The 14,046-nt window shown below is 32.3% G+C and overlaps 1 protein-coding gene across 1 annotated transcript; it reads left to right on the forward strand.

The window, feature by feature from the left end:
• The first annotated feature begins 269 nt into the window (after nt 1-269).
• LOC139500922 (asialoglycoprotein receptor 2-like) lies at nt 270-10,996 on the forward strand. Its single transcript, XM_071289821.1, has 4 exons — nt 270-500; nt 4,883-5,131; nt 8,536-8,706; nt 10,235-10,996. The coding sequence occupies exons 1-4, from the start codon at nt 452-454 to the stop codon at nt 10,462-10,464; spliced, it is 699 nt and encodes a 232-aa protein (XP_071145922.1). The 5' UTR covers nt 270-451; the 3' UTR covers nt 10,465-10,996.
• Nucleotides 10,997-14,046: the final 3,050 nt, after the last annotated feature.

Consider the following 14,046-nt stretch of genomic DNA (forward strand, 5'->3'; position numbering starts at 1 on the left):
AATGATCGATGATGCCTTTGTAGATAAACAAAAAAAATTATAATGTTTTAAAGTTAAAAAATTCACAATATCCTGTAAAGAACAAAGAATCTAATGCTTATTTTTTAATGTTTGTCTCATTGGCTTTGATATGCACTTCAATAAAAAGATCAATTATTCCATATCAAAATATTCAATACGACAATTGCTGCTACCTTGTATTATAGGGAGAAATATTATCAGTAGTTAAACGTAACATTATATTTTGATTTAAATATTTATTTCACATTTGAGTTAAACTAATTGGAGTTTTCAATTAAGATGCATTTTAGTTCTGAATAGACAAACAAATCGAATGCTCGATTGGTTGTTATTAATCATGTTTAATATTGTTCAAAATGGGATCGGTCTTTACTTTAATCAAAATTAATACAGTTTAAAATTCTTTGAATTATCAGGATTTCCTAGAGTCATGTTTCTAATACGGATGTTATTATTTATATGTACTATTACAATACTAGGTATGTTTTTATATATAATTTACCATATTCTTGGAGTAAATAACTCATTAATTTCACAGTATGATTATAGCAATGAATTGACGTGAATTCCATATTCTCCAAAACAGTTTTTAGTGGGCTGATAAACATAGATTATTTAAGGAATGACTGTAATATTTTTCTATGAAGAAATAACATAAAAATTGTGGAGCACACTGAATAACGCGCGTAGCAGGTTATTTAACAGTGTGTACCACATTTTTTTTTATGTTATTTCGAATAGACAGAAAAAATATTACAGTCATTTCTTATAATTTAATTCTAAATTCCATTTTAAACTGTAGAAAACCATGAAAAAACGTTGATGACGTCACGGTCACATGACTAAATTATGTCCATGGGGTGATAACAAAATAACGTCAGCCAATCAAAAGACGCGTTGCATACAAAATTAAATTATAACATGGCTTTTTTCATATCAGACACCCTTGTCAGCCCTAGGTCAATCATTATATCAAACCGAGAGCCGAAATGCTCGACGGATGATTTTGACCATGGGCTAAATTTTACAGAAAGGCATGTAATAATAACCGAAAGCAGTTCATAACAAAAGTCATATCACAAGGTTAAGGCAATTCTTCAAATTTAATGAATATTATACGTACAAAATTGAAAACAACACGCTGAATAATTTCCGAAGCGCTTTTCTGGATTTACCTTCATCAGTAACGCTCAAAGCCAAACATTTGAAATTGGAAGATGTATAAATTAGTTTTATCATGGGGTACAATTATACTATTATTTTCTATCAGTATATGATAAAAAAAAACAATTATCACATGCCTCAAACTATTATCACATGCCTTTCCGTAACGTTATCGCATGGCTTTCAGCTGTTTGGTCTTATTATGGGAATCAACGTTCTGTCAACTGCTCCAACAACATTTGGCATACCAGACATAGTATGAAAATCCTGCTTGATTTCTCTCAAAGAAGGCTGGTCAAGTGGGAATTTTATTTCGTACATAAATGTGGAAACCAAAGAAATTGTAACTGAGGATATTATTCTTCTAACAGAAGAACGGTTTATTCCATGGATGTCTCCTATCTCGGACAGGAAACCCCCTTTGCATAGTACCTTAAAGTTGTCAAAACTTGATGCAAAGAGGGAATCGCGAAGTTTCCAAGTGTTGGCCTCTCTAAATGAGGGGCTAGCACATCTACCAAGTCAAAAATACTACGTCTATCTAAACGGTATATCTGGAAATAAGTTCAATATCATTTAAATTGTCCATAATATTGGTCCTATCTCTGAAGACTCATTTCCTCCGCAGTGCCCTGCGTTCGTTGTGTCTGAGTACAAATAATGCGACGGCCATCTTTGCGGACGCTGCGATTAATCTGCTTTAGGTTCAAGTACACGCTAATAACGTTCGCGATTTGCACGCAATGTATGACCATCGCAAAGTACGTTTGTTTTATGAAACTGAATTTTAGCGTTACGTTTGGTTAACGTTGAAACGTACGCTAACGATGGTTTTATGACAATAATAGCAATGGTACGTGTGTAGATGTGACAAACACAACAAAATATGGTTATAAACAACTATTAGGAAAGTTAAGTGAATAAACAATTGTTTTTAATACGTATACTAAATGGATTTTTCAAAGTTTCAAGCAAAAATTGGAAAGTTACTTCACAAATGTTGAATGTGTCTATAATGTTTTGTTGATTTATTTAACGTTATTATATGTCTAACATATATATTATTGTTTTTCGACTGTGTTGACGTATATGTTAGACATATTTCATATTGTATGAATTACATTTGTCGTCCGATGTTCGTAAACTTTGTAATTTTTGAACTTCTACCGTTACGTTTACTCCATAACCACATCAAAGGATATTGAACTGTTATTTATTTAAGAATTGAATGCTTCTTTTTGTGTATTTATTGGGGTGTAAAAGCGTTGACCGAAGTACATTTTGTATGAAGCGCGGAAGCGGAAGTGCTTCATTCTGAAAATGTACGCAAGGTCAACGTTTTTACAACCCTATAAAGTTACAAAAAGAAGCATTCAATACTTATAATTACATCTTTTAGCTATGATCATGAAAACACGAATTTTATATATTTTATTATTTAATTCACCTGTGCACTTTATTGTTGGAGCACGTGTTATCATGAATGAAAAGTCGTATTGAGCAATGCAACTGCTTACGGAATAACACGTGATGTGCAGTTAGCCAATCAGAATAAAATATTATAATGAAACATACATCTAATGTAATTATTATCAATTGTTGAAGCATATGATATAAAAAAAAAATACCAGACGGAGAGTCAAACTCATAAATCGAAAATAAACTGAGAATACCACGGCTAAAAATGAAAAAGACTAACAGACAAACAATAGCACACTTGACACAATATTAAAGAATAAGCAACACAAACCCCACCAAAAACTAGAGGTTATCTTAGATGCACCGGATGGGTAAGCAGATCCTGCTCCACATGTGGCACCCGTCGTGTTGCTCATGTTTTAACAAATCCGGTAAATTGTCTAATTTAGTAGGTCACATTCATGAAAGGGAAGTGGACTGTAGTTACGACGTAAAGAATATATCCGTTATCATCTGTGAAACGGTTGTTCCATAACGGTCAACCATCTCGAGATTGCGGCCGTAAAATTATAGATCACATGCCATTTTTCGGCACTTGGGCCTATATTAAACCTCTGGCTGTTAATACAGCTGAAATGAAAAATGCAATGTAATAATGGGATATTATCAAATATAAGGGGATATGAAAAGGTTTATTTTAACCTTCTTTTAACAAAAAAAAAAATGAATTCATACATAATATCAAATAACACCTTTTATTTACAAGTGATGTGCACGTCATTTCAAGTGATTATATCGATGACTGATTTTTTAAGCCTAATTGCTGGGTTGATGTTTTTTCGTATTTAATTTCGATATTCAATTTTTTAAGTGAAATAAAAATATCATCGGTTTTTTAAAACTATATTTGAATTGGAAGTATAAAATGACAGAAAGTCCATCGACAATCTGACCGCTGAATCTTGTTTTTAAATTAAATTATTTTATGAGATTTCATAATTTTGTGGACTTTATAGAACTTTCAAGAAAAAAACTCACCTCAAAACGCCCAAATCTGTTTTAAAATAGCAGTTAGAAACGAAAACATGTCCAAGTACGGGAGTAAACCTTATAAGTAATGATTCGTTGTAGTTCAAGCAACGATGTGGAAAGAAAACCAGTGTTACTCTAATTTGAAATCAATACTATTTACGATTATTTTGGAGAAAAAAAAGTATCATTCATTTGATACTTTTCATATTTATACAAACATGCTATTTTTGGCTTGGTTTGGACTTTTTTGTTTGCTTTTTGACCTCGTATGTTTGTCCCTAATACTTTATTAACTGTGCATTGTCATTCAGGTATCACAGATCAAATTTGTTCGTTCATAGGGTGTTAGTTTACGTTTTTTGGTTAAGTTAAGCCTTCCAATTGATATTTTATCGTGTGGTTTTCTATGTTGTGATGTTATGCTATTATTTCAGAAAAAGGAAGAAGGTTTGGTACCATTGAAACGTTTAATCCTGCTGCAAATGTTTGCACCTGTCCTAAGTCAGAAATGTGATGTTCGGTGTGAGCCAAGGCTCCGTGTTGAAGGCCGTACATTGATCATGACCTATAATGATTTACTTTTATAAATTTGTTATTTGGATGGAGAGTTGTCTCATTGGCACCTACACCACATCTTCCTATATCTATTATCATCATAGTAACATATTCAAAGGGTATAAAAATCGTTTAGCATCGAGTTTTATTTTAGCTTCCTTATCATAAAGTAATTTTAAAATTCTTGAAAAAAGAAATGAAAATAATATTTGTGATTGCGAAAACGCGATTTCAGGACAAGCATATGTTCGAAATGGTGTCGCCTTTTACTGTGTTTTTAAAGGGTCTTCAAACTTAAATTATAACATATTGTAAACTCATTGGAATGAATATATCTAAACAATACATTTTTTTTTTATACTTGCCATATTAAAAATGTGATGTGAATGGTATTGTGGTTTTTTTTTTGTACATCATTTCAGACATAAAGTAGCTTTGCATAATTTTCTATTCAGACTCGTTGATCCTGAGAGGGATGAATTTTCAAATAGTGCTTACATATCTTTTGTGACGACCTGGCTTCATGATTATAAAACTTCCAAGTACAATTATCGTATACAGACTTAAAAATCAACAAATAAGTACAATGGATTTTTAACTTCGAGTAAAATGATTATCTACTCCAGTAAGCTGTTACAAGATAGTAACGATGGACATTCTCAATAAAGTTTTAAACAATTCTTTCTTGCAGATTGTTCACAAGATTGGGAATTTTTTCAACAATTGCCTGATTCTATCCTGTGGAAAGCTTCCTCAATCACAGACGTTCTATATACACATGCAAGTAATAACTTGGCAAAATGTGCCTTACTCTGCAAGATTAACCTCTACTGTAAGGCATTCTACTTTTATCAAGAAACATGTTATGGATTATCATCAATAACAGCAGATTCTTCGACAAATGCTTTGGTTAAGGTGTTTGTGAAACAACCAGTAAACGGTAAGCTTGGTTTTTAAACTGAACTGCATATATAATACTTGTCTTTACATATTTCTACAAAATTTCACATCGGTTGTCATCTTCAAAAATATATTGCGTCTCTTCCTTTTCTCTGTCTTTCATTACACGAGTCTGTCTCTTTTTATTTGCGTTTGAATATACGCGTCCCTCCCTTTCTGTAGTATTTATTTGCAATTTAGAAACTTGATTCTAATTCGTGCTCTTTTGAATTCGTGATTTACATGTAGCAGAATACAGTAGATCAAAAATATTTTTGTCAAAAAAAGAAAGTAACACCACTGTTTAAAAAGGTTGGTTGGCGCCTTTAAACTATTTTAACCACGCTACATTATATATGTACCTGTCTTTAGTTAAGAGTCAGTAATAAAGGTGTTGTCGTATGTAACTGTAGATCATATTTTGATTTTTTTTTCATTAATTTGAAAATAAATCAGGGGTTTACTTTTCACGCTTGTCATTTCGGTGCCTTTTACGGACCATGTGATATTGGTTTTACTTATTGTCGATGGACCTACGGCGATCTATAGTTATTAATTAGTTTAGTTTAAACATATTTATTTATAGTGGATTGGAAAACAAGTTATTGTAACTTATATTATTCCCTTTCCGCTTTAAGGGTGCGATTGCTGCCCTGAAGTGGCATTACTTGTTCTTTGCAGTGTCATTTGGTTTCTTGAAGAGTGTTGTCTCATTGGAAATCAAATCACATCTTTTTTATTGTTTTTAAAAGTTTTCGGCTTCAATTATGTACATGTTTAATTCCAGTATTTAACTTATATTAATAAGAGTATAATTAAACTCATGCATGTGTGTTTCTTTAAAAAAAGAAACCACACAATTACCATAAAAAATAGTTATATCAAGGGCAAATAGAAGCGATGAGTGTTGTGGATTACTAATCTTTTGATCCCATTACTCAGCATAGCAGATAAAATGGGGTAATCAATTTTCTAGTGATTAAAAGAGTCACCTGCATAACTCTCAGGAAGGTTGTTTATATAACAATATCAAAATTATTGCTTCCTTCACAAACATTGCATTTTGATTCGATTGTAACGAGTTTAATGTTTTGATCTCTTAGTTTAAACATATCTTTTTATAGGTGATTGGGAAACCAGATATTACAACTTATATCAATCATTTTCCAATTTACGGGTGTATTCCTTTATTATTTTTTTTTATCTAATGCACTTCCTTGTATTAAGAAATAAGCGTGGGATATATAGATCTTTCGTCTGAAATCCGTTGTTATGTTGTGGCCTTCATGTACACAGTTAGTCAAGGATTGTCTTTATACTTTGAAAAAATTTCTTTGAAATGTTCTACGAAGCTTTCTGTTTTCTTATACACTCTTTCCGCACAGAAAACGGAATGAAAATATAAATGTCATTATTTACAATATCTGCATTTGTCCGCTTCTTTGCGTTTGAATATCTTATTCTTATCATTTTACCAAATTTGAAAATGTGAGTTTTTCCTATTAAGGTAAGACTGTAATTATATTTTTTCTGTCTATAAAACGAGTAGCCGGTTATTTTAAAGTGTACACAACATTTTTAATGTAATTTCGAATAGACAGGTAAAATATTATAGTTATTTTTTTATAATTTAATTCTAAATTTCATTTCAAACCGGAGATAACCATGAAAAATCGATGATGACGTCACGGTCACATGACTAAGTTATGTCTATGCGCTGATAAACTAAACAACTTCAGTCAATATGAAGACTCGTTACATCCAAAAATAAATTATTTTAATATGTTTGAATAAGTTTAGGCATTATACTTATTCATTCCATTCATAGCAAAGATTTAGATCCATATTGTGAAAGACGGTTCAAACCAAATGTAACTCCTTGATGAAGACAATGCAGATGAATACCCGGCCACGTCCACGAGTTGTTCTTTAAGGAATTTTGGTCCTCAATGCTCTTCAACTTCGTACTTTATTTGGCCTTTTTAACTTTTTTTGGATTCGAGCGTAACTGATGAGTCTTTTGTAGACAAAACGCGCGTCTTGCGTATATACAAAATTTAGTCCTGGTATCTATGATGAGTTTATTTATTAAATACATTTTCTGTTTAATTCGAAAATGATTATCGTGGTAATTAATTTGTCAAATCAATTTCAAGTATTTTGATTGGTATTGTTAACCTTAAAAACATAATATAAGTTAGCACAAAGACAAAATATCTATGATTTCAAGTAAACAAAATCATCTTACATGTATTTGTATCGGTTGTAAGCTGATTAATTTTATGAATTACATTTTTTATTTATTTTTTTATTTGATATTGCATAGCCTTACATTTAAATGTGCTACCTCAATCGTTTAAGGCTTTGTCATACTTTATATGAAAAGCCGACTCAAAAATTGTGAAATACAAATCAAAAGGAATGAATCTAATGCATCTAATGCAAACTGGGTCATCTAATCACCCCCCCCCCCCCCATTATCTTCTGATACATCAGAGAAAATTAAACAATCAACGGTTTCAGACAGTCAATTGGACAAAATCTTGAAGATTTCCATCGTATCAATATGAAATTATTTTTAACATCATCGTTACGATATTCCCGGGCTTTTATGTCCTATCATGATTTTCTTGATGAGAGTTGCTGCTCACAAGGAAGCTAATAAACCAAGAGTTCCAAATGGTGAATTTGAAATCATCTCTTTGTAAATTATATGGATGGTTGACTTTTATGAAATATTCGTTTGACAGAAGATAGCGGATGTGTTCCTTATGTTGTAACAATAATATTGTCCCATTAGACTTAAAACCGGGTACTGTGGATTCATTTATTTTGATGGAAACCAATTTTCGTGGATTGAAGAAAACTTGCATTTTCGTGGATATTTGATTTCGTAGTTTTCCGAAAGTCTGTATATAATATTACAGCAAATTTATAATCCATTGAACATTTAAATTCGTGGTTTTCTTGTGCCCACGAAATCAACGAAAATTGATGTCCAACGAATAATAATGAATCCACAGTATGTACTCTCATGATCAACACAACATATGAAGCATTATCTGACTACGCTTCCGGAAAACCTGAACTCATCCCCAGTTTGTGGTGGGGTTCGTGTTAGTCTTCGGGTTTTTTTGTGATTTTTTTTATGTACTTTTATTTGTTTTGTCTTTTCCTTTTGACTCAAGGCATTTGCAGTTGTTTTTTATCGACTTATAGGTTTGAATGTTCCTTGATTTCCTTCGCCTGTATCTTTTCTATCAAGTCTCTATGTGCAATATCATCTGTCGACCAATAATATAGAGAAAAGATATATGGCACAGAAGACCACATGGGTCAAATATTAACAAATGTTTGAATATTTATTAATCTGAAATATTGAATTTTGACATGTTTAATTTACAGAGTGTCATGGCGATGGTTTTGTATACTATAATGGTCTGTGTCTGATGATGAGCACAATACTGCTGACTTGGTATGATGCGAAAGACTACTGCGAGAGGAGAAATAGTAACCTTCTTGTCTTGGATACAGAGAAGAAACACGAAGACATGGTTAACTTCTTTGACCTCTACTGTAAGATTATGTTACAATACTATTACGTTCTATTGGAATATTTGACTGTAATATTTGCAGCTATTAAAAGAAGAAAATTAAAATTATGTGTATTGCATTTTATATCTATCCTATGCGCAACAGTATTTGAATTCATTAAAATAGATGTGACTATGTTATCCCCTAATCCGTCTACTATTTTCATCAATATACAGAAGTAATAGGCAGAAGAAAACAAAATTAAATTTATGCAATAGAAATTCAGGTATCTTCAGTTTGATCAGTAAAGTGCCTTAACTCTAGTTATGATAAATTTAAAAACATGCAAATTCGAAATTAACTAGTAATTGAATTAAAGTTTATTTATGCAGTTCTGTTTAACATTCACTTCCATGTGCAGTGTTTTATGGACAGAATGTTGTTTGTGGTTGTGGTTGTTAACTGTTGGTAAACAAATAAAAGGATTGAAAAAAGATGTGTCTAGCAAAGAACAAAGTACAAAGAAAACTACAAAACACTTCAAACCTTTTAATTTGTGTTCAGATGTTTAGGTACCAAATCAGGAAAATTGCTATTGTTATATCATATTTCGTTTCTGTGTGTGTTATATTTTCGTGTTTTGTTGTAGTTCTCTTATATTTGATATGTGTCTCTCAGTTTTAGTTTGTAAACAGAATTTCTTTTCTCAATCGATGTATGAATTTTGAACTGCGGTATACTACTGTTGCCTATATTTAGGCATCATATAGCCGATACTTGTCATATGTATCGAACATTTATCACGTAAACCCTGCATTCCTACGTTAGATTTTTCATGAATATAACAGGTATATAGTATCATTACGGTAATTCAAGCAGAGAAAAATAAAGTTTTCCCTCATTATTTTTATATAATCATCTGTTTTTTATGGTGATTTTTATAGTGATCGAGATGATAACACAAAGAGGATTACTTTACCACATATTTACCTACTATGTCTGTTTGTTTTGTTCAACGATCGTTGTCAATATAAAAGGAATTGCATACGACTGTTATACAAGTGAGAGATATAGCTAGCTATTAAACCCGGGTTAATCCACCATATTCTACATAAGACAATGCCAGTACTAAATAAGGAATATGCAAGTTGTTGTCCATTCGTTTGGTGGGTTTGGGCTTTTGATTTTTGTCATTTGATAATGAAGTTTCCGTTTCCTCGGAGTTCAATATTTTTCTAATTTAATATTTTGATAATACCTTAGGCATTTTTAAATGTTGTATTGGTGCATATTAAACAAATAATGACATATATAACCAGGCAACCGTAAATTATCTAAATGTCTCACCTTTGTCAACGCAAAAGAGTGACATGTTCGTGCAGCTCACCCTTATAAATCAGTCTATTGCAAATAAACCCCACCTTCTTTCCAAAGTGAAGGAACACAACAATGTATGAAAATGTATGGTTTTCTGAAGTCGAAATATTGATTGATTATGAAACACATACAACTGTGAAATATTCAAAACGATACGATTAAAATAATTGATGTTAATGTACCCTCTTTTCAGATCCAGGTGCAAACGATCAATTCTTCGTTGGTGCAACTGATGGTGAGAATGAAGGAGAATGGAAATGGTTAATTACAAATTCATCAAGTTATTTCAAATTTACCGGAAGTCAACCGAACAACAAGGATCAACAATATTCAGGTTACCCAGCAAACTGTGCGGCTCTTTCAACTTCCAGATTACTAGATGAATACTGTCACCAGCTCAAAACATTTATTTGTGAAATGTAGTTGTTCCTGTTCTGAACATGTTTCATACAGTAACACCATTGCATGCGAACTTATCGGAGGATAAACAAAATCGTATACTTTGTACATATATATTACATATTAAGATATCAGTCAGTAATATTGGAATCTAATAATAAAATAGACAATATAATAATTCGTTTTTTATTTGGAACATCATCTGTTCAATTATATGAAACAAGTTTTCCAACTTTATGATGGATACCGGATAGCAGGTTATTTTCGCTTATTTTATTTTCGCAGATAGAACAAAATAGCCAAAATAAATTCCGCCAATTTAAGAATGCACATGCAATGGTATGATAAAAGTTTTGTGTCCGCCACATTAGAACAACATTTAGAAATTGCCAAATTATTGTGTGCACCTTATTCATGTTATTCGATGAAAATTGCGAAATTGTACACCCTCGAAAATAACCAGCTATACGGTACGTTCATTCAGATTGATATTTCTCTATCCGTATGATGCAAAAATGACCAGAGAGTAAATGTTTTCCAAAGTATAAAAACGCAACATTTAATATATCTTTCATATTACATGTAACCTCTGCTGCATAAACAGCTTAATATTCCTTAATAATGTTCAGTTACCATGATATGAGGTATGCTAAAATCAATATGCATTGATATATCTGTTGATAAAAATAGATAATGTTTAAAAATAAAGTTTACGCGCCTATTTGTGTTGTTATGAAACACTATATCGTGTGTTTCCCTATTTTCACTATGTGTTTAGTCATCTATTGCACAAATTTATCGATTTGATGTTCGGTTTGATGTCAAAAACAAATATGCTAAACGTTGTCTTATTTTTACCATAATCTCGGCACATGTCTTTGTCTTCTTTTACTATATCTATACATATTATGGGTGCCACATGTTAAGATGGATCTGCTTACCCTTCCGGAGCACCTGATATCATCCCCAGTTTTTTGGTTGCGTTCGTGTTGAATAGTCTTTAGTTATATGTCTGTTTATTTCTTTATTTTTTCAGTAATGACGTTGCAAGTTTATTGTCGATCTATGAGTTTGAATGTCCCTATGTTATATTTCGCCTCTTTTTTTTACAAAGTTGCTGATATTTTGTCGTAATTGTTGGATTTTTTAGTTTGTCTTGATTAACTTTGATTTAGAGTTTCCAATAGAATAGTCCTTTGTATATAGAAAAAGAAGGGGACGAAAGATACCAAAGGGACAGTCAAACTCATAAATCTAAAACAAACTGAAAACGCCATGGCTAAAAATGAAAAAAACAAACAGAAAAACAATAATACACATGACACAACATAGAAAACTAAAGAATAAACAACACTAACCCCACCAAAAACTAGGGGTGATCTCAGGTGCTCCGAAAGGGTAAGCAGATCCTGCTCCACATGCGGCACCCGTCGTGTTGCTTATGTGATAACAAATCCGGTAAATAGTCTAATTTGGTAGGTTACATTCAGGAAAGGGAAGGGGATTGTAGTTACGACGTAAGGAACATATCCGATATCATTTGTGATACGGTTATTCCATAACGGTCAACCAACTAGTGATGGCGTCCGTAAAATTTACGAAGGGATGATTTCAACTTCACCATTTGGAACTCTTGGTTTAATAGCTTCCTTGTGAGCAGCAACCCTCTATCAAGAAAATCATGATAGGAAATGCAAGCACGGGAATATCGTATCAATTGGGAGATATATACCCCGTATGCAGGTGCTGCTGGAATGTTGCTACTTAGAAATGGAAAGTTCACAATTGGAAAGCTGAAATCATCTCTTTTGTCGTAAAGTTTTGTTTTCAAAAGTGTTGTTACCCCTTCATGTCTAGATTGGTTAACTTGTGTTTTACCCAAAACGACATTTCAATAGAAAAAAAACATTTTAGTACAATATGAAGATTGATTGAAAATAATTCTAATAAGATGCACAGAAGTTAGACTTTACGAGCACGACGTATTTGGCGACAAAATGCGTTACAAGATTTGATATCGTAACTGTACCTTTTTTTAAAGTGTCGACTTCAGTAGTTCCCTTTGCTTTCTCATACTATAGAAATCATAGGATAGACATAACTTCATTTGACATAGGAAACATATTTAAAAGATGACAAAGAAATATAACCAACGGAATATAGTTTGCCCTCGTTTTGTTCTATTCTGATATATATTTTATATGTTCACAATTTTGCGAGTTTTCTGTTACTATCAAGAAGACTAAGCATGCTTAGGGAACAGGGCAATAAAACCGACACACAATGTCCAAATTAGGTCAACTTTAATTGAAGATACCAGGATGCAATAGTAACCAAGTGTGACGATACCAATGATGAAAGTATCAAGTTGTGACGACACCTCTGATCAAAGTATCAAGGTGTGACGACACTTCTAATGAAAGTACCAAGGTATTTGGTCGGGTTGTTGTCTCTTTGACACATTCCCCATTTCCATTCTCAATTTTATCCTGGTGGAATGATACCAAGGTACAAGAAGTATTTAGGTGAGGAGATGCAAAAGTAAGAGAGTATACAGGTGAGGGGATACAAAAGTAAGAGAGTATACAGTTGAGAAGATACCAATGATCAAAGTATCCTGGTGAAACTTACACCAAGGTACGAGAAGTACTGGGATTGCAACTAATTTTCGCAAGCGATTTATTTTCGCGACTTTCGCTTGGAAAACTAACGCAAATACAAATCGTCGCGAAAATTTTCAACCTAGATATTTCTAACTACATTGTACATCAAGTAAATATGGAAATAGCGACATTTAACGCCGTGTATTGTGATAGAAAATACTAAACGCGAAATAAAGTGTACGCGAAAATAAGTTGGTTTACAGTTTCCTAGTGAGAAAAAAGTAAAAGCACAAAAATACTGAACTCCGACGAAATTTCAAAACGGCAAGTCCCTAATCACATGGCAAAATCAAATGAGACCACAGCAAACGAATAGACAACAACTGTCATATTCCTGACTTGGTACAGGCATTTTCAAATGTAGAAAATGGTGGATTGAACCTGGTTTTAAAGTGCTAAACCTCTCACTTGTATGACAGTAGTATCACATTTCAAGATACCAAAGTAAAAGAGTATCCAGTTGGGAAAATACTAATAATAAGAAGTACCGTATAGCGGATTATTTTTGCGGGTGAAAAATTTCACGATTTCCTTTTCATACGGTATACGAAATATTTTGGCGGTTTTTATTTTGGCGAATTCAAAACTTTTATCAATACTTTGAATGTACACTTTTGATTTGCCGGAATTTATTTTATCGATTTTGTTTTATCCGCGATAATAATCAAAAATTTACACCCCGCAAAAAAAACCGCTATACAGTATCATGGTGAGAAGAAACAAAGAAACACAACTTAATCGGATGAGAAGAAACCATCGTTCAAAAATAATTTGATGTTTATGCGCTTGACTTAAAATAAATATAGTAAACATCGGATTTCGAGAACACCTTTAACATGTTTTATATTTCGTTACTCGAAGTAAACAAAATCAAGTTTACACAAAGACAGCTGGCAAAAAATAAGAATTTTTTAAACCTATAATGCGATAATAACATCGAATG

Source organism: Mytilus edulis, chromosome 13, assembly GCF_963676685.1.
Source record: "Mytilus edulis chromosome 13, xbMytEdul2.2, whole genome shotgun sequence".
Classification (NCBI taxonomy): Eukaryota; Metazoa; Mollusca; class Bivalvia; order Mytilida; family Mytilidae; genus Mytilus; species Mytilus edulis.